This window comes from Capricornis sumatraensis, chromosome 11 (assembly GCF_032405125.1).
Source record: "Capricornis sumatraensis isolate serow.1 chromosome 11, serow.2, whole genome shotgun sequence".
NCBI classification, from domain to species: Eukaryota; Metazoa; Chordata; class Mammalia; order Artiodactyla; family Bovidae; genus Capricornis; species Capricornis sumatraensis.
The window spans coordinates 84,931,006-84,952,010 of NC_091079.1; the positions used below are offsets into that span (position 1 = coordinate 84,931,006).

The 21,005-nt window shown below is 45.6% G+C and overlaps 1 protein-coding gene across 1 annotated transcript in view; it reads right to left on the bottom strand.

Moving 5' to 3' along the window:
* Positions 1 to 7,264: 7,264 nt before the first annotated feature.
* POP1 (POP1 homolog, ribonuclease P/MRP subunit) overlaps positions 7,265 to 21,005 on the bottom strand; it is a 34,657-nt gene continuing 20,916 nt past the window's right edge. The window contains exons 12-16 of the mRNA XM_068983859.1: positions 17,335 to 17,450; positions 15,095 to 15,286; positions 13,538 to 13,692; positions 8,918 to 9,259; positions 7,265 to 7,954 (exon numbers count right to left, since the gene is read on the bottom strand). Coding sequence (XP_068839960.1) covers positions 7,303 to 7,954; positions 8,918 to 9,259; positions 13,538 to 13,692; positions 15,095 to 15,286; positions 17,335 to 17,450 — 1,457 coding nt within the window. The 3' untranslated portion in view covers positions 7,265 to 7,302. The remainder of the gene's footprint in view (positions 7,955 to 8,917; positions 9,260 to 13,537; positions 13,693 to 15,094; positions 15,287 to 17,334; positions 17,451 to 21,005) is intronic.

Sequence of the window (21,005 nt, forward strand, 5' to 3'; positions counted from 1 at the left end):
TGAGAACAAATTATGTCTTGTTCAAAAAATAAAGTCCTCTGTGAGATATGGTGAACAAGAGCAAAGAAGCTGAAAGAAATGAGGCTTGTTTAGCCTGGAGAAGAGAAAGCAAATCGCTGACTTCCTAAAACTTAGGGGCTGGCTTTTCGGTGGCTCAGATGGTAAAGAATCTGCCTGCAGTGTGTGAGACCCAGGTTCAATCCCTGGGTGGGGAGTATCCCCTGGAGAAGGAAATGGCTATCCACTCCAGTATTCTTGCCTAAAGAATTCCATGGACAGAGGAGCCTGGAGAGCTACAGTCCATAGGATCACAAAGAGTTGGACACGACTGAGAGGCTAACATACATACTCCCAGTTTTTAGGTGACAGAAGCAAAGAGGAGGGAAGACAGGCTGAAATGGGGGCTTAGGGGGCAGTCCACCCATCAGCACGTGGCCAATGGAGAAACGTCATCTCCGGGTGAAGTAATGAACTGCCTGTCATTGAAGGCATTCAGCTCATGGCAGGGGACAAACCTACTGGGGAATATGGATGGGATTTATTCTTCAGATGAGAGCTTTTAAAGTTGTTTCTTCTCTGTGCTGTGTTGTGCTTAGTCGCTTAGTTGTGTCCCACTCTTTGTGACCCCGTGGACTACAGCCCGCCACGCTCCGCTGTCCGTGGAGATTCTCCAGGGAAGAATACTGGAGTGGGTAGCCTATCCCTTCTCCAGGGGATCTTCCCGGCCCAGGAAATGAACAGGGGTCTCCTGCATTGCAGGAGGATTCTTTACCAGCTGAGCCACCAGGGAAGCCCCGTTTTTTCTCTAGTCCCCTCTTTAAAAAGCACGAACTTTTCAAACTAGGATCGTGGGAATAGGGAGTCTACCCCAAACGAGGGGATATTAATTGACCTGTTACCTCATAAACTCCCCCAGTCCGACAACACACCACACACTCGCGCGTGCGCGCGCGCGCACACACACACACACAAGACTAGAAATGTCTTAGTTGTGGTGTTTTCCCAGAGCAGACCTTTTTCTCCTGAGGTCTTGGCGCCACCTAGTGGCTCATTCGTCCACTACAACATACATTGAAGATAAAATGTAGCTGAACCCTCTTGATTCGGGCATCAATTCAATAAAAATATATTAAATACAAGATGTGGATGAGGGACTGTGCTAGAATCTGAGGTGCAACAGTTAGCGAAGAAGACGTGGGCTGTTCTTCATGAGGCTCACAGCCTAATGGCATAGTCAGCAAACGAGTAAACAGCAAAACGCATCGTTGTACATTATCACCAATGCACATCGGAATGTCATCGGAAAATAAATCCATTGCGTGATCGAAAACCACCCAGGCAGGAGGAGGCCTCCCTGAGAAACCTTCCGAGCTTGGCGGGATGGGGGGAGCGGGTTCGGGGTTCAGGGATCGTGGGGGAGAGGTGAGAACATCCCAAGGAGACAGAGCGCAGCGCATGCCTGGTGGCATCGCCACCCCGGCTCCTCAAGGATCCCACGGGTCAGTGTCTTCACTGCGAAGTGAGGAGGACGAAGCGGGGTGCGAAGAGGCTGGGGAGAGGACCTAGGAGCGGTCTCCGTGTATAAACCCTTCCCTCCGCGTAAGCACACAGGTGCTTAGGGTGGGTTCTTCCAGAACAGTACCTGGTTGAATTTTAATTCTTAAAAAATTCCCTGGTGGTCCAGTTTGATCGCGGTTTGATCCCTGGTCGGGGACTTAAGATTTATGCTCCGAGTCAGCTAAGCCCCCTTGCCTCAACAAGAGAAGTCTGTGCACCTCATCGGAGACCCAGCACAGCCCCAAAAAATAAAAGAAAGGAAACGCCACCATGTGAACTTGGCCATTTGTTCCAGTGCAGCAGGACAGCTTCCAGGGCCATCAGGGACAGGTGCACACGCCGCTCAAGACAGCCTACGGCCATCTGCTCCAACCCCGCGTGACAAGCTGAGCAGCTTCTGAGTCCTGGGATAACTGCACTGAACCGCATATTAAAGTCTAGGGCACGGGTCTCAACCCTGGCTGCAAGTCACCTGGGGCTTCTGAGAATCCCAAAGTCAGACCGCACCCCCAACTCAGGAAGTTGGCAGGCCTGCAGGTGGGTGCAGGCACCAGGGTTTCAAAAGCCTCTGGGTGATTTCAATGCTCAGCCAAGGCTGAGGATAGCTGATCTGATCTCCCCAAGAAAAAAAGAAAAATGACTTCCAATTAATGATAGTGGAAGTCACTCAATTGTGTTCGACTCTTTGCAACTCAGCCTGCCAGGATCCTCTGTCCATAGATTTCTCCAGGCCTGAATACTGGAGTGGGTAGCTATTCCCTTCTCCAGGGTATCATCCCGACCCAGGGATCAAACCCAGGTCTCCTGCATTGCAGGTGGATTCCTTACCAGCTGAGCCACCAGGAAAGCCCAAGAATACTGGAGTAGGTAGCCTATCCCTTCTCCAGGAGATCTTCCCAACCCAGGATTTGAACTGGGGTTTCCTGTACTGCAGGCAGATTCTTTACCAGCAGAGCTCCCAGGCAAGCCCCCCAAGCAGTGAAGGTTATATTGATACAAGCAAGCAGGCTGTTTTCTTCCTTGAAAGGAAGCCTCATCCCCAGGCAGAAGCCCCCTCTCTGGGCCCCTAGCCCTCGCCAGTCCGCTCAGCTTCAGCTCCCACCTGGCTGTTTCACAGGCAGACAGACCTGTGAGCTGGGCCAGTTATAGGCAGGAGAGTTGTAAGGCTTGGTTAACTGAGCAAAGGCTGGTGTGTGCGAGGCGCAGAAAGCTGAACTCCGGGGCGGTGGGAGTTTGCTGCGAAGTAAGAGCTTTGGAGAAGGCAATGGCACCCCACTCCAGTACTCTTGCCTGGGAAACTCCATGGACGGAGGAGGCTGGTAGGCTGCAGTCCATGGGGTCTCGAAGAGTTGGACACGACTAAGCGACTTCCCTTTCACTTTTCACTTTCATGCGTTGGAGAAGGAAATGGCAACCCACTCCAGTGTTCTTGCCTGGAGAATCCCAGGGATGGGGGAATCTGGTGGGCTTCCATCTATGGGGTCGCACAGAGTTGGACACGACTGATGCAACTTAGCAGCAGCAGCAAGAGTTTTATTTGCACGGCAGCCAAGCAAGGGGGTGGAAGTCAAGCCTCAGACCCACTCCCACGCGGGCTCTGCCGTTAGGGCTATTTTCAAAGGGGAAGAACAAAGAGGCTAGGATTAGTCATTTCTTTCGATGTTTCTCAACTGCAGCCTCAGGGCTCAGGATGTTTCTGGTTTACATTCTCTAACCAGGTGGCCCATGGCTAGGGGGCCTGTGAGCTCATCTTGACCGGGGGAGACACAGCTGGAGAGTTTGTATGTTAATGACGTTATCCATTATGTTATCAACGCAGCAATTGTAGTCATAACAACCTCAGTCATCTGACCGGTTGCTTAGTGTTCAGGACTGAGGTCAGAAGGGTCAAGAAAGGGATTGAGGGGACTTCTTTGGTGGTCCAGTGTTTAAGAATCCACCTTCCAATGCAGGGGACAAGGGTCCCTGGTCTGAGAAGATCCCACATTCCCATGCACTGAATGAAAGACCCAGTGTAGCCAAAAAAAGAAAGAAAGAGAGATTGAAGTCAGAAGAGACAAGCAAGGGAACAAAGTCTAGGGAAAGGAGATTAACCACATGCTTGGTAAGGGAAGTGGGTTTTAGGTTGCCCTGTTGCCACAGCCCGGTTATCCAGCCCACAGACCCGTTGGTTCCTCAAGGAGCAGGGGCTCCAGACTCCTGAAGCCAAAGGCTCAACCCAAGTCACATATCAAAATGGCCTGGGAGCTCGTAATGAAGGAGGAAACAGACAGAACAGGCTCCATCTTGAAAGCAGGACTCCATCTTGGGCCGGACTGTGGACTTTGAGCTATGTATCCAGTATTTATGGAAACGAAATACCAACTGGAAAATCAGACCCCTCCCACCCCTTCCCATGGAAGAGCCCCAGGGCTCGAACCTAGACTCTCCATCACCTAAAAGAATACACTGATTATCTGTGTAACCAAATAGAATCATAAATTCTACTATGCTTATTGGGTTATGACCACAGGCCTATTGATAATTGTCCACTGTTAACTACCTAGGCTTAAGGCATACGAATCACGGGTTTAAGGCATATGAATCACGAGTTAACTTTTATTGTATCTTTCTTTTCCTTTGTTCAGACTAGTTTCAGAGAAGTTGGGGAGGAGGGTTTGAACATGTATACTTAGGGTATATAAGGTCTTCACAAAAACTGGTCAGGGTCCTTGGCTAAGAGGAGACTCTGCCTTGGGCCCGCTGATGTAATAAACGGCACTCCACTATCTAACCCTGAATATTCATTGGAAGGACTGATGCTGAAGCTGAAGCTCCAATACTTTGGCCAACTGATGTGAAGAACCCATTCATTGGAAAAGACCCTGATGCTGGGAAAGACTGAGGGCAGGAGGAGAAGGCGGCTATGAGAAGGAGGATGAGATGGTTGGAGGGCATCACCGACTCAATGGACATGAGTTTGAGCAAACTCCGAGAGATGGTGAAGGACAGGGAAGCCTGGAGTGCTGCAGTCCATGGGGTCTCAAAGAGTCGAACACAACAAAGTAAGGAATTGGCAACATACACTTAAGAGACACACACACTGCGTAGGTTTTTATACATTATATGTTGCTGACGATACTTTCCTTAAAGGAAAACTATGGACACACATCTCAAAGCTTAGAAGTGAACTTGCATGCTCCGTCACTCAGTCATGTCTAACTCTTTGTGACCCCATGAACTGCAGCACTCCAGGCTCTTTTGCCCATAGGATTTTTCAGGCAAGAATACTGGAGTGGGTTGCCATGCCCTCCTCCCAGGGATCTTTCCAACCCAAGGATCAAAGAGAGTCTCTTAGGCCTCCTGTATTGGGAGGCAGACTCTTTACCAGTGCTGTCACCTGGAAAGCCTGTACAGCATGTCCTTCCCTAAACTTATGTAGCCATGAAACATCTCCAGGGACTAGTGCTCCCAGGAGTATATTTTGGGAAACGCTAGTCTGTCCTCTCAGCGCATAGTTCTTTGCCACCAGCAAGCAGAGCAATTAATTGTCCCTTGTGATGAGGGTAGGGCAGCAGCGCCCACAAGACGTGCTGTATAGAGTGAGGCTCAGTGACACAGCTCGCTCAGAATCGTCATCAAGCGAGTGAAGCCACAGGACTGGCTTAGAGCCTAGAAAACAAATGAGGACTAGCTCAATAAATATGAATAACTGAGCATCGGGTGACATTTTAAAGTACTCTGCTCACAGCCACCACTAAGTTTTACTGTCTCTTTCAGTCTCATTTGGATGGGGCACAAATACATTCAGAGGCAAGGTGAGAGGGGAAAAAAACAGATGTTTCATCATCGGCTACAGTATCTACTCCTTAGAGAATCACAATGTACCTATCATATGGAAGGTTCTAGAATTCCTTTTAAAAGAGGTGCTGAACTGTATTTAACCCAGAGTTTCCAAAATCACTCAGTCCTTGGACTCTTTTCCTTGGGTCATATATTTCATAGAGCATGTTTTGAGAAATGCTCCACTATGGCTGTGAAACACTCTTTGCAAAAACAAAGAGCACAGAAACATTAAGTAACTTCTGGAAACGTGTGCTGGTCAACAACACAGAAGATGAACAGCCACGAAACCACAGACCCCACTCTAATTCCATCTCAACACTTTTGCCGTAAACCAAATCACCGAAGCAGCAATACATTTCCCACGATGTCCCTCTTTACGGTGTGAAGCGGCGGGTCTGCTGATTACAGCACGGAAGTGAACGTGGCCCACAGGGGACCCACCGGTCAAGTACAGAGGCCAGACGTTTCTAGTCTTTCCCTCTTTGAAAGTGAAAGTCGCTCAGTTGTGTCCAACTCTTGTGACTTCACGGACTGTAGCCCGCCAGGCTCCTCTGTCCGTGGGATTCTCCAGACAAGAATACTGGAGTGGGTTGCCGTGCCCTCCTCCAGGGGATCTTCCCAACCCAGGGATTGAACTCAGGTCTCCCACATTGCAGATGGATTCTTTACCATGTGAGCTACCCAGCAAGCCCTCTTTTCCTCTTTGGTAAAAATCAAATCATTAAACAACAGTCATCGTCGCTTATCACATGACTACAAGATTTTTCAAATAGACTTGAGAGCCCTTCAGTTCAGTTCAGTTCAGTCGCTCAGTCGTGTCCACCTCTTTGCGACCCCATGAATCGCAGCACGCCGGGCCTCCCTGTCCATCACCAACTCCCAGAGATCACTCACACTCATGTCCATCGAGTCAGTGATGCCATCCAGCCATCTCATCCTCTGTCGTCCCCTTCTCCTCCTGCCCTCAGTCCCTCCCAGCATCAGAGTCTTTTCCAATGAGTCAACTCTTCACATGAGGTGGCCAAAGTACTGGAGTTTCAGCCTCAGCATCAATCTTTCCAAAAAACACCCAAGACTGATCTCCTTTAGAATGGACTGGTTAGATCTCCTTGCAGTCCAAGGGACTCTCAAGAGTCTTCTCCAGCACCACAGTCCAAAAGCATCAATTCTTCGGTGCTCAGCTTTCTTCACAGTCCAGCTCTCACATCCATATATGATCACTGGAAAAACCATAGCCTTGATTAGATGGACCTTTGTTGGCAAAGTAATGTCTCTACTTTTGAATAGGCTATCTAGGTTGGTCATAACTTTCCTTCCAAGGAGTAAGCATCTTTTAATTTCACGGTTGCAATCACCATCTGCAGTGATTTTGGAGCCCCCCAAAATTAAGTCTGACACTGTTTCCACTGTTTCCCCATCTATTTCCCATGAAGTGGTGGGACCAGATGCCATGATCTGTTTTCTGAATGTTGAGCTTTAAGCCAACTTTTTCACTCTCCTCTTTCACTTTCATCAAGAGGCTTTTTAGTTCCTCTTCGCTTTCTGCCATAAGGGTGGTGTCATATTTCCTGATTAAAAAAAAAAAAAAGGATGCAAGAAGACAACCGGAGTTTCTAATTATTTTCAGCCAGAATTACACAGGCCAAGAAAGCAAAATACAAAAGCTTTCGGCTCTATATGCCAAATAATTTTAAAGTAGCACAGCGAGGACAGGGAAAGATGGAAATCAACGAGATTACTGGAATGATGTAAACATTTCATCTATTTGCATAAATACGTAAGTTTCTTTATTCTCGTTTCCAAGGAATTTTGCATGATGTCTTGAAACAGAAGGTGGGGCAGGGGGAGGGGAACAACTCTCTGGTTGGTTTAAGACTTGGCAAACACAGTTCTTCTCTGTGCCATGATGCGAACCCACGTTCACACCTCAATTGTGATTCTTGCAAACCGATACTGCAGGGAGGCAGGCGGCCTCAGCAACACAAGGCCCCTGTCCAGCCCAGGCTGCCTGGACAGCATGTCCAGCAAGCCCGTCAGGCTAACAAATCCCAGGGCTTCCCCACAGCCAACGGCCATGGAAAAATCTCCCTGTGTGACAAAGCCAAGGAGAACTCTGGAGCAGTGAGAAGTCACAACAGGGAGGGGGCCTGACCACAAGCCCGGGGTCAGGGGCTGGGGCCCAGCTGCAGGGCTGCCCTCTGCCAGGCCCTCGGACATGGCATGCCCTCGGTTCAGCCTCTTCTCTAGCTTCTTCTTCTCCTTCTGTTCCCGGATCTGGCTCTTGAATGGGTCACTGTGCTTGGGCTCCTGGGGCCCATGGTACAGCCGATCACGGCCGAGCTGCAGGCAATCCTCCTCGGCTGGGACACAGATCAGGGTGTGTGGGCCAGGGCTGCCCTTCCCCAGCAGGGCCAGCCTTACCCACACCAGGGCCCTGGGGAAGCCGTCCAGCATGGCCAGGCAGGCCTCTCTGGTTAGTCCTTGCTGCCCTCTGCCGGCTCGCTGGGTCGCCTGACGGCCCCCAGGCCTGGGCCTGCACCAGGCTGACAGCTGCCTCAGTAATCTTCTACTCCTGCGTGAAGGGGGAGACAAGCCTTATGAAGATATTTTGTTCATGGAGAAAATAAGCAATCAGGAGACTGGGCATTGCTAGAGTTCATTTGCTTTTTTTTTGTTTAATACTCAATGTGGGAAAATGATCAAAGCTTCAATTAAAAAAAAATTACAACTACACATTTTTACATTTTTTTAACGATCCATTTCAGGTGTCTCCTATTTGAGACTGAAAGACTAAAGGTTTAAAGCTGAAGGCCGATAAAAATAAGATGATGGGGTAGAATCTACCGCTATATTCACAGTGGGAGGGTTAAAAAGTAACTGATAATTTTGATGGAAAAAGAAAGCCTAAGGGAGGGACATTTGTATGAAAAGTCAGAAGGAAAGATACGAAATTACAAGGTATTATACAGAAAAATAAGTATGAAGCAAAGGGGTGGCACGCTTTTAAAATCAGAGCATAGAACAAAGGGTAATTAATAAGCAGAATCCAACAGGCCACAGCAATACCGTGAGCACACATTCCACACAGTCCCCTCGGTGGTACAACAGTATCACAACAAATGAATGGATCACCTCGTCGGCCACAAACGCAGGTTACTCAAAACCAATGAGAAGAAATCTAAGTCAGCGATTTAAAGAAAGCTTGCAGAGGTTCTTGATTCCTTAAGACTATAACCGTGAGGGTACTGCTTTGTGAGCAAAGACTAAACAAAGTAGGTCATAAATGGCCTTGGTTTAGGTCTATTGAAGCGGTATTTTAAATCATTTCAGCTACATCATGCCCCAAATCAAGTGTGTATGACTTTAGGCTTTTCCCCGGGCCCTTAAGGATCCGCTGACTTTCCCTGCTAGAAGATCTGCAAATTCACTTGGCCTTTGTGTAAAGGCACCATGATAACTTCTACATCCTGTGGCCAGGGTCAGTATCACAAAACAGACAATCCAAAAAAGGCATCAGGACGTCTTGTGCACTTACCTCAGAACGCAAAGGGGGCTGCTGGCGGCACTCTGGCTGGCCGCCTCCTCGGTCCCCACCCCGGCTGGACCATCTGTGTCCATGACTCCCTCGGGTTCACTGGAGTCACACAGGGGTGCGCCCTGGTCATCAGACAGCTGAGCAGTCCTCCCAGCCTCGGGAACATGAGGCACCCCATCTCTGCTCGAGCCACTCTCCCCACCACTTGGAGAGGAAGCTGCAGGCGATTCCTCTGGAGCCTGGACTCTTGACTCCCAGTCTCGAATTAACTGCTCCCAGGGACAGTAAAAAGGTGCCAGGGTGCCAAGCTTAACGTAGTTGGGCCGTTTTGCAGGAGGACGTCTAATGGGAATCAGAGAGGAAAACCAATTTTGAACAATTTAGGATGGACAATCAAAAGAACCATGGCCACTGAACTCCATCTCTATTTAAAAAACAAACCTGCAGGGACTTCCCTGGTAGTCCAGGGGTTAAGAAGCCACCTGCTGATGCAGGGCACACAGGTTCAGTCCCTGGTCCCGGAAGATTACCGAGGAGCACGCCGAGAGCCCATGCTCCAAAACAAGAGAAGCCACCACGATGAGAAGCCTGCACACCACAGCAAGCAGTAGCCCCCGCTCGCCACAACTGGAGAAAGCCCGGTGCACCCAAACTAAACTAATTAATCAATAAGACCCCAAAATAAATAACAAACATACAAAAAAGTTTTCAAAGAAATGTAATTTTTTTTTTTAATGATAATAACCAATTCTCCTGGCTGAGCTTTTTTTTTATTGTTTGGTTTTTACTATACTAGATAATGCACCCACAAAGTCACCCCATGGGCACCCCTCCACAAGGACTGCAGGTAAGGTGTGCTCCTGCAGCTGGGCAGTGACGCCCCTGCACCCTCAACAAGGTTTGAAGTTTCCAAGGTGCAAGATGGGGGATGGTGAAGTTTCTCTCACCCTTGACCTCTGGTGACCCCACTATCCTCCACAGAGTCACTGTCATCGTTGGTTTCTCACATATCCTTCTACAGACATTCTTTGAACATCCAAGCCGATAATGCACATATTTCTTTCTGTTTTTACCCATCTTGCACAAATAGTGGCACACAGATCCTGCGTTCTTTGCTTAACCTTATTCATTTAACAAAATATCTAGATCACCTATCTAAGCACATCTAGACACCCTCACTCTTTTGCACGAGTCTCATGGCCTCAGTTATCTAGACAGACAGGGCATCATCTCCTGCAGGGCATTTCGATTATTTTCAAGCTTTTGCTTCCACAAACGCTGCTGCCATGAACAACCTTGAATGTGCTGCACAAGGACAAGTGTGTTCACAGGATCGAGTCCCGGGAGTGGAAGTGCTAAGGCAGCGAGTATTATTAGCACTTGCAATCCAAACTGCCCTCCATACGAGTGACACCAGCTGACCTTTCCAGCAACAGGTAAGTGAGGGCGAACCTTCAGAAAGCCACAGACGAGTGGGAACCAGGGCCTGCTCTGGTATGTAACGACCCCAAGAGGTAGGGAGCGGCCTGGCTATGGGCCCTTCTGGGCGAGGGGACTCTGTGAGAGCCTGCGTCTTCAGACTGACGGTCTCCTCGGGGACAGGCCCAGATCATCCTTCCTGACTTGGCTTCTTACTATGTGCTGCATTCTAAGATCCCAAAGGCAAATGACCCTGTACCGGGGATTCAGTGTGAGCCTATATCCTGGAGATGGAACCAAACGTGCTCTGGCCTCTGAGAGGGGCACCTGGTCAAAAACTCTCCCAGGGTACTGGCCTCACCCAAACACCTTTAAAAAGAGAGATGGACAATTTACAAAAAAGAGATAAGAAATGGTGAAAACACAAAAGGGAAGACAGAAGGCGAGCTGCAATTTCACTCATACCTGATGCTGATGGAACGCACGTTCACATCTTTGAAAGTTGGCAACTTGGAGGTTCACACGCAGGGCTAACCGCATGTTTACTCCCGCTTCATCACTGCCCACCACCATCCTCACATCTCTCTCCTGATAAACCTAGATCCCACAGTTCAGCGCCTGCCTACTAAGTTGCTTCGGTCGTGTCTGACTCTTCGCAATCCCATGGACTGCAGCCCACCAGGCTCCTCTGTCCAAGGGATTCTCTAGGTAAGAACACTGGAGTGGGTTGCTGTGCCCTTCTCCATAGTTCAGACTCATTCCCTTTACACATACCCTCAACTCCTTTACCCCAGCAAAGCCCATCCTGGGCTTTGCATCCTGGTTACATGCAACCCTCCCCCTTCCCCAGTCCAGGACCAGACTGGCAGAACATGGCTGGGGAACAGCACGCAACAGTCCTGAGGGGCCTCACTATCAACACAAAACTCAAGTGGGCTCTTACATTTCTTACAAATCCCCTAGGTTTCTCCTGGTGATTCCATCTTCCACTCTCCAAGAACACCGTTTACATCAATTCCTCGCTCCTTAAATCTCTGACAGCCTCTCTCCCCCTTATTCCTAGACGATATTTCCTTGTCTATTTTTCACTGAGAAGACAGGCACAGTTAGAAGATTACTACCCAACCTCTCCGCAGAGTCTAGCCTACCTAAATCTGTAGCATTTCAGAGTCAGCCTTCCAGCCTATTAAAATGAGAGCGCTGAGCCTGATCCTACGGAACGCCACCCCTTCCCCTGGTGCCCCGATGCCAGCCCTCTTCCCTGCTTGAGGGCTTTGCTCTTCTTGCAAGTTAGCCTCCCTCACCTCTCCTGGATCCCCCCACCAGCCTGGAAACATGCACTTCCAAAGACAGCAAGCTCCACAAGGGCAGCACTGACTTCGCCTGCCCTGACCGCTGCTGTAGCCACAGGGCCTAGACAGGCTTTCGACACATGGCAGGTTCTAAATTAACACGTGTTAAATGAATAAATCGAACAAATATGTAGAGACGCATAGGGAAAGTTGTTCATGGAAGCAAAAAAGCAGAAAGAACATCAAGGGCCACTGATAAATCACAGAATAGCCACACGGCACCAGCCAAACCTGGCCCACTGCCAGGGGCCAGGTATGACCCACGAGCTAGGAATGGATTTACACTCTTAATGGCTGAGAAAAACACAAGAGATTAATATCCTACGGCACATGAAAATGATAGGAAATCCACAGAGTGAGAGGCTGGAACACAGCCAGGCCCACTCGTTCACACATTCTCTGTGGCGGCTTTTGCACCATGCTGGCAGAGCTGAGCAGTTCCCATGGAGACCACAAGGCCCAGAAAGCCAGAAATAGCTATCATCTGGCCCCTTACAGAATAAGTTTGCCAACACTTGGTGTACAGTCGTATTTATTGATGTGGGAAATTTTTCCATAATATACAGTTAAATGAAAAAAAAGAAGGTTTCAAAATAGTATATGTCATATAATGCTTAAAAAAAAAATTCCAACTTCCCTGGTGGTCCAGTGGCTAAGACTCCACACTCCCAATGCAGGGGGCCCGGGTTCAATCCCTGGTCAGGGAACTAGATCTCACACACTGCAGTTAAAGTTCCTGCACGCTGCCACTAAGATCAGAGATCCTGCCTGCCGCAACTAAGACCTAATGCAGCCAAATAAACAAGTAATTTAAAAATTAATTAAAATTTTAAAAATTTATACAGAGAAATATCTGAAGGATGAGACATAAGCATTTCTGCCCATGACTATTTAACAAGCACAGAGAAGCCCCTGCATACTATGGGAGGCGTAGGACGGCTGCCCTCAAACGGCCTGTGAGCCAGAATCCAGGAAACTCTCGCCACTCACTCGCCCACTGATTCGTCCATCATTCAAACCACAGCTCAACTGTTCATCATTCAAACCTGGGAAGTCAGACAGGGCCCATCTCTGTGGCTACAGCCATGCATAGGAGGCAACTGTGGAGCTCAGAGTCAAGGAAACACAACATTCAATTATTCACCCATTCCTCAGTCAACAAACACAAGCATTTGGGCCCACTGTGCACTGGCTAAACACAGCAGATGCCACAACAAACTAGAGGGCTTCTCTGCTTCCAGCAGCCTACTGTCTTTCAGCAGGAAATACATGTGCCCAAGGTTTCCTTTCCAGAGCATAAAGGAAATAGAGCCTCTCACTGGCCACTCTTCCAATGGAAAAAGAAAAGAAAACAGTCTACATGGATAGATAGCAAAATGTAAAAACAGTGCATATCTCTCTGGATAAAAAGAATACACTGGTAAAAGGAACACACTAGTTTATGAAGTATTTTTATGTGTTTCCATACTTTCTTTAAAACTTCACAAATATATACTCCATTTATAGCCATTACGAAAAAAAAAACACAATGTCCATTTTGAGAAGCAGGGCTCAGTAGTGGGAATCTGTTAACAAGCGCCTGGAGTTCATTCAGGTCCACAGTTCAGGAGTACACTATCGTCACTGAATCAAATAACCAAGAGAAGGGTTTGTAACCTGCATGGACTATAAAATCCAGCAATAGGGCCATCTCCTAACTAAATAATGTCTTCTTAAATTATGTCTCAGGAATGTTGACAAGTCTAGGAACTCCACATTATACAGTCAGGAGTCCCTGAAGCCAGGAAAAACATTGCTGGGCAATGTGTCTTCCCTTTAAGACAGAAAACTAGAGAAGCCAGTTTCTTACCTCTTGTACTTCTCAAGAAGATGTTTAGCTTGCTCTTCAGCAAAGAGAACCCCAGCAGGGCAGTCTGGGAAATCGCCTGGGACATTAGGCGACCTTTTATACTGAGAATGCACTAAGGTTTCTTTTAACCCTCCGACTCTTGCACCTCGATAGATCTAGAAGAAATGCCAGAAAGATTCTGCCATTATACCAACTTACAGGGAAACTGCTGAATTCTTTGCATGGGGAAAGTGGGAAACCTAATACTCATCAAAATAAGAGAATGGATAAATACACTGAGGAATTACTCTATAATGAGTTACCATACAATAGTAAAAATGAATGACTTAGAGCTTCATCAATCATCATGGAAAAAAAAAATCTCAATGTTGAGTGAACAGAGCAAGTAAAAACATGTCAAATTTAGCTATTTTTTTAAATTTATTTTTTTATTAAAGGATAATTGCTTTATAGAATTTTGTTGTTTTCTGTCAAACCTCAACCTGAATCAGCCATAGGTATACATATATCCCCTCCCTTTTGAACCTGCCTCCCATCTCCCTCCCCATCTCACCCCTCTAGGTTGATACAGAGACCCTGTTTGAGTTTCTTAGCCATACAGCAAATTCCCATTGGCTATTTATTTTACATATGGTAATGTAAGTTTCCATGTTACAAATTTAGCTACTTTAGTTTGGGATACATACACACACAATTAATAAAACCATAAAAACATGCATGATAGCCACAAACACCAATAGGGCCAGTGATTCCTTTGGAAGGAGAGAAGGAAATGAAATTGGAGAGGGATATAGAGTGCTTCCAATGACACTTTTATGTATTCTTTCTTAAGCTGGATGGTACCCAAGTGTCACTTTCTGTATACTTGAAACGGCTCATAAATTTAAAGTTATCTTTAAAAATAACCCCACTCCTAAATGATTAAATATCTTTTGCACTATGCATAAGGACTAAAATTAATTGCATGAATCTAACAGTCCTACATGTCCTTTATGTTCTCAAAGTAATTACTTAAAGTAACCAGGAAGACTCAAACACACGTTAGATTTTTAAGAAAATTTTTCGCTGCAGTTAATGGGAACGCATGTACACCCGTGGTGGATTCATGTCAATGTATGGCAAAACCAATATAGTATTGTAAAGTAAAATAAAGTAAAAATAAAAATTAAAAAATAAAATAAAGAAGAATATACGGACCCACACAAAAAACAACTGCATTATACACATCTATAAAAACTAAATACTTTGTTTTTCAACTATAACAAATTTCAAGTGAAAAACACAAAAAACCTCATTTGTTGCCACTACTATTCAAAAATCAGGCCACTTTTAAAACCTCAGAAGTTCACCAAATGTCAGCGCAACTCTTACTAATGAACTTGGCTCCAGGGACTTTATGAAATTATCTCGTATCCAAGATTATAGCTCAAAGGGCAGAAAACTAGCACTCAATTTCTAGGCCCTGTATTAAGTCAGGAACATTTTCAGCATTTGGCACTCCCTAAGAATGTACCTTGAATGATGTAACTGTTACTCAGTATCAAAAGAGTCACTTACAAATGGAATCCAGAAGGCCATGCCCCAGCCCTTCGGGAGCAGGACATCCCAGCCGCTTCCCCAGCCTCGCTGGTCATCACCCGTCACTTTTCCTGGTTGTTGAATCAAAAGTATAGGAACCTTGGATTCACAGGGACCTAAAAAAAGTTGTGATCCAGGCACCAGCAATTCACTCCTCTTCCGGTTTAACTCCTGAAGTGGAAGAAAATAATTCAAGACAAACAACTCTAGTCTTCTGGGAGATCCTACTGGGTCTCCCTATTAGCAGCTTTAGAAAGTTAAACATACTCTTTTAGGAAGAAAACATTCTCAATAAATAAATGTGAGCCATTTTAAGTACAGAGTACTCCTCCCAGGATGGTTTTCCTCCATAGAAGTACCTTGGTAGAAAATGCCACATTGTCTTAAATTTGGTGTAGAATACACTAGGTGATTCAACGTTCTGAAACAATATACATTCATTCTGCTCGTTTCTTATATCGGGATTAATCTTATATGTTAACACTCTTACATTTACTTTGGTTAAGATTGGTGGTCATGGAGTAAAGGAGGTATGAATAATTAACAGCTCCTCAAGAGAAGCAAGTCGGATAATACTCCAGCTCTTTTGAGAAAATTTCTCATCAGGTCTTAAAACAGAAGGTGCTACAAATTATCTGTCAGGTGGACTGGAGGGAGTGGGTAACAACATCCTTTCAGATTTTTCTTGCCAGCTGTCAAAGGAGATGAGGAGGAAGGAGAGGCCTGCCGCTCGACTGAGAAGACTACACCAGGGACCACCTCCACCAGCTACAGTTTCACTCATGAACGCCCTTCGTGCATGACCAAGTCTCGGGTCTCCGTTAGTGATTCCAAAGTATCTATGTCTATAGCCCCAGTGTTTCCTCCTGAGACAGATACCTGTCTCCTGGACATCTGCTCCTGGGACAGCCCAAGGCCTCTCAAACCCAGTTTACCTGGGACCGAGCTCATCGTCCCCACTGTTTCACTCTCTTCCTGAAGGACACACAGCTCTCACAGTTCATTCACTCATCCTTTCAAATATTTACTGTCCATTCATTCACTCGTCCTTTCAAATATTTACTGTTCATTCATTCACTCGTTCATTCAAGTATTCCCTGAGCACTTGTGACACACCAGGCACTTTGCTAGCACTTGGGAAGACAGGAGCGATAAGTCAGACCTGGCTCTGGCTCTCTTTCAGCTGAGCTCTTAAATCCAAGCTAGACTGCTGGAAGCTAACCCACAAGGCTTCTCCTTTCTCGCATCCCATCTCACTGAGTCTTGTCAGTTTTACTTCCCAGGTGTATGTTCCAAACCCCAGCCCCTCCACCCCAGCGGCACTGCCACACTTCAGGCCCTCACCGTGCCATCTGGACTATTTTAAGGATCTCTTTCAAGGCCATCCAACCACGCGTCCTCTCTCCAGCTCCTTGGGCCGCCTTTTCCCCATCCCTAGTCTCCACAACACTGCCAGAGTGAAATCTAATCATGTCACGGCCGAGTTTAAAATCGTCAAGTGGCCCCTACGTCTTCAGTCCAAATCCAAAGATGCCTCAAGGTCTTTTACCCTCGATCCCCATCTTAATCTCTTCAGTTCCATCTCCTGCCTCACCCTTAACTCCAAGATGCTGATCTGCTTGGAGATTCCTGAACAGGTCACCCTGGTTTTGGCCTGGGCCCTTGCCCTTCCTCTCAACTCGGACAATCCTTTCTCCACTGTAGCCTTGGCTCCTGGCCCCTGGCCCTAAGAAGTCTGGTTAATTCCGACCATCCACCTAAGAGTTAGCTCAAATACCAGCTCCTCCATCTGGGAAGCTTTCCCCAGTTTCCCCAGTCCAGGCTCAGTACCCATTCTTTGGGCTTCCTTCATACTCTGTACTTCTTCAACCATATCCTAGGCATTTGCCCCATCACTGAACACAATTCCTGGTGCTGGCAGGAGCTCAATCATGGTGAGATTACAGACAGAGAACATATAAGGGGGAAAAAATAATGAATAAAAAACATATTTAAACCACAGGATTATCATTTTCAAGAAAAAGTCTTTGTATGAATCTTTTCTAAAGATTATTCTTCTCTAAAACAGAGAAAAGAATTATTGTTTATATCACTAAGTAAAGGGATCAAAAGTCTAAAAATAAAAGGAAGTCTATGGGCATCTATAGAATATGAAATAACTTTCATGGTCTCTAGAGTGATGAATTTCAGCCTGTTTTCATGACTTTACCATTAGTTACCTGATCCGAGATTTTATTCTCTGTGACACTCTTACAGATATCTTGGTTCCAGAGAAAGCTATGTGAACACTCCACGGGCACACCCTCCAGAAGCAGCTGTCTAACTTTCTCATTATCTAAGAGGGAAAAGAAATAGCCTTAAACCACATTCTTTAATTTAGGTCAGTAAGGGTCAAATTCTAAACGATGCTAGGGGACCTTCTGTTAGAGGAAAATATTCTACAGGCATTTACTTCTCTAGAGGAATTTATTTACTTGAAAGTGTTATTCTTACAGTTGGTTTCATAATCTGTGAAACAGCGCAGACTCCTAAACTTACTTGACATTTATTTTTAGTGTATAAGATGCAAATATTACATTAAATTGCCTCGAAATAACTGCCTGATTCCACGGGGAAGATAATCAAATTCTAGGCATCACTGCAGAGGCAAAGAACCACTTCTTGATCATATGCCCTGATTGCACAAGTTACATTTTAACTACAGGCTTCAGGCCTCTTTATACCATCCCTGACACAAAAGTCCTGAGCAAACAGATACCATCTTTTTTTTCTGTCCTTTTATTTCAAGTCTCTAATGACCCTATTTTTATTGAACTGAGTGAATTCCCTTTCTGTAAAATGTATTGCTCTTATTCCTTTCAAATGAATATATTTTCTGTGAACTATGTTGTTTCGCCCCTTTAAATGAGCCACACCGGCCAAAAAGTACTCCAGTGGGGAAGAGGGGGAATCATTTCAGTTATAAACATGTATATTGATAGAAGAGATATCCTATATGAAATTATTTAAACACCAGGGGGAAAAACATCTTTCAGATTTTATTCTGTTGGACTGAAGAATTAGAAGGAAAAAAAAGAAAAAAAAACCAGACAATTCATGAGTTTAGGCTAAGGTCCTAAAATGCCAACACAAAAGATCACTCAATAGAACATACCCACATGGGTCTGATGGCTGAAAGAATAAAAAAAAAATGTTGGAAGTGACTCTGCAGCTGTGATGCGGTGAGACTGTGAGATTGGTGGTCAAGATGGTTCGGAAGACCCTGAACTCACTTACTCACGTGGGCACAGCACAATTACAACTGTTTACAGAGCAACTACGTACGAGAACATCTTGAAGACTAGCAGAAAAGACTTCCTACGGCTAAAGAAAATAAGGAACTGGAGAGGAGAGGTAGAAACCTGGTATAGTCAAGCCACACACTCCCCAGGGTAGGCGGATGGGGTAGGCGACCCACAAAATACAGGAGGAGAATCACAGTTGCAGAGTTTTCCCAAAAGAGCCAAGGGCCCGAGCTCCACATCAGGTTCCCTAGCCGGGGGGAGCTGTATGGAGAGGACGAGCTCATAGAACAACCGGCTTTGAAGGCCAGCTGGGCTTGACTACAGGACAGCTGCGGGACTTCAGGAAACACAGACCCCACTCTGAAAGGGTGCACACAAAATCTACATGCTCCAAGAACCAGAACCAAGGAAGTAGTCTGAAAAGAGCCTTTACTTGCTGATTTTAAAGTTTTCCAGAAAGGCAGGAGGCAACTGGGAGTCCTCCTGCGGACACCGACCTTGCAAGGATGTGGAGAGAAGGGAATCCTCATACACTGTTGGCAGGAATGTCAACTGGTGCAGCCATATGTAAAACGGAAGGGAGCTTCCTCAAAAAAACCCAAAATCAAACTACCACACAATCCAGCAATTCTGTTTTGGGGTACGTTTTCAAAGAAAATAAAAACACTGAATTGAAACGATATGTGCACCCCTATGCTCGCTGCATCATTGTTTACAATAGCCAAGGTATGGAAGCAACCTGAGGGGACCAGTGAACAGTTGAACAGTTAAAGAAGATGCGGTGACCAGGTGAACAGTTAAAGAAGATGCGGTGTATATACAATGGAATTCTACTCAGCCATAAAAAAGAATGAAATTTTGCTATTTCCAACAACATGAATGGACTTGGAGGATACTGTGCTAAGTGAAACAAGCCAGACAGAGAAAGTCAAATACCAGATGTTATCACCAGTATGCGGAATCTGAAAAACTAAGACAGAAGCAGAGTCACAGATACAGATACAGAGAACAAACTGGTGGTTGCCAGAGAGGAGAGCTGTGGAGGGATGAATGAAATAGTTGAGAGAGATTAAAAGACACGAACTTCCAGTTATAAAATAAATAAGTCATGGGGATGCAATGTACAGGACAGAGGATATGGCCAATGATACTGAAATAAATCTGTATGATGACAGATGGTAACTGGACTTATCTTGGTTATCACTTTGTAATGTTTTTTCAAGATAGACTTTAATTTTCTCTGAACTGATTTATATTAAGATCATACCACTCTAATGGCAGAAAGTGAAGAGGAACTAAAGAGCCTCTTGATGAGAGTGAAATAAGAGAGTGAAAAAGCTGGCTTGAAACTCAACATTCAACAAACTAAAGATCATGGCATCCAGTCCCATCACTTCATGGCAAATAGAAGGGGGAAAAAGTGAAAATAGTGACAGATTTTATTTTCTTGGGCTCCAGAATCACTGCGGATGGTGACTGCAGCCATGAAGTTAAAAGATGCTTGTTCCTTGGAAAAAAGCTATGACAAACCTAGACAGCATGTTCAAAAACAGAGACATCACTTTGCTGACAAAGGTTTGTATAGTCAAAGCTATGGTTTTTCCTGTAGCCATATACGGATGTGAGAGTTGAAGCATAAAAAAGGCTGAGCACCAAAGAACTGATGCTTTTGAACTGTGGTGCTGGAGAAGACTTCTGAGAGTTCCCTAAAAAGCAAGGAGATCAAACTAGTCAATCCTAAAGGAAATCAACACTGAATATTCCTTGGAAGGACTTATGCAGAAGCTGAACCTCCAATACTTTGGCTACCTGATGCAAAGAGCCAACTCATTGGAAAAGACCCTGATGCTGGGAAAGACTGAGGGCAGGAGGAGAAGGGGGCGACAGAGGATGAGATAGTTGGAGGGCATCACTGACTCAATGGACATGAGTTTGAGCAAACTCTGAGAGATGGTGAAGGACAGGGAAGCCTGGAGTGCTGCAGTCCATGGGGTCTCAAAGAGTCGAACACAGCTTAGCAAATGAACAATGAAAGCCTTCGAAAGAATTTAATACATAACTGCCTTTTCCCAAAACTGGTATAGACACTACGGAGAAGAGTATGAAGATTCCTTACAAAAAATAGAGCTACAGTACGATCCGGCAATCCCATTCCTGAGCATATATCCAAAGAAAATCACAATTCAAACAGATACATGCACCCCAATGTTACCGCAGCACTATTTACAATACCTAAGACATGGAAGCAACCTAAATGTCCATCAACAGAGGAATGGATAAAGAAGATTTGGTACATATATAAAGGGAATATTACTCAGCCATCAAAAGGAACAAAATAACGCCATTTACGACAACATGGATCGACCTAGGTACAGTCATACTAAGTGAAGTAAGACAGAGAAAGACAAATATTATATGATATAGCTTATGTGTGGAATCTCAAAAAAAAAAAAGGCCACAAAAGAACTTATCTACAAAACAGAAGTAGTTACAAATGTAGAAAATAAATTTATGGTTATGGGGTTGGGGGGAAAGAGGAGGGGAATAAATTGGGAGACTGGGATCGTCACAAACACACTACTGTATATAAAATAGATAACTAATAT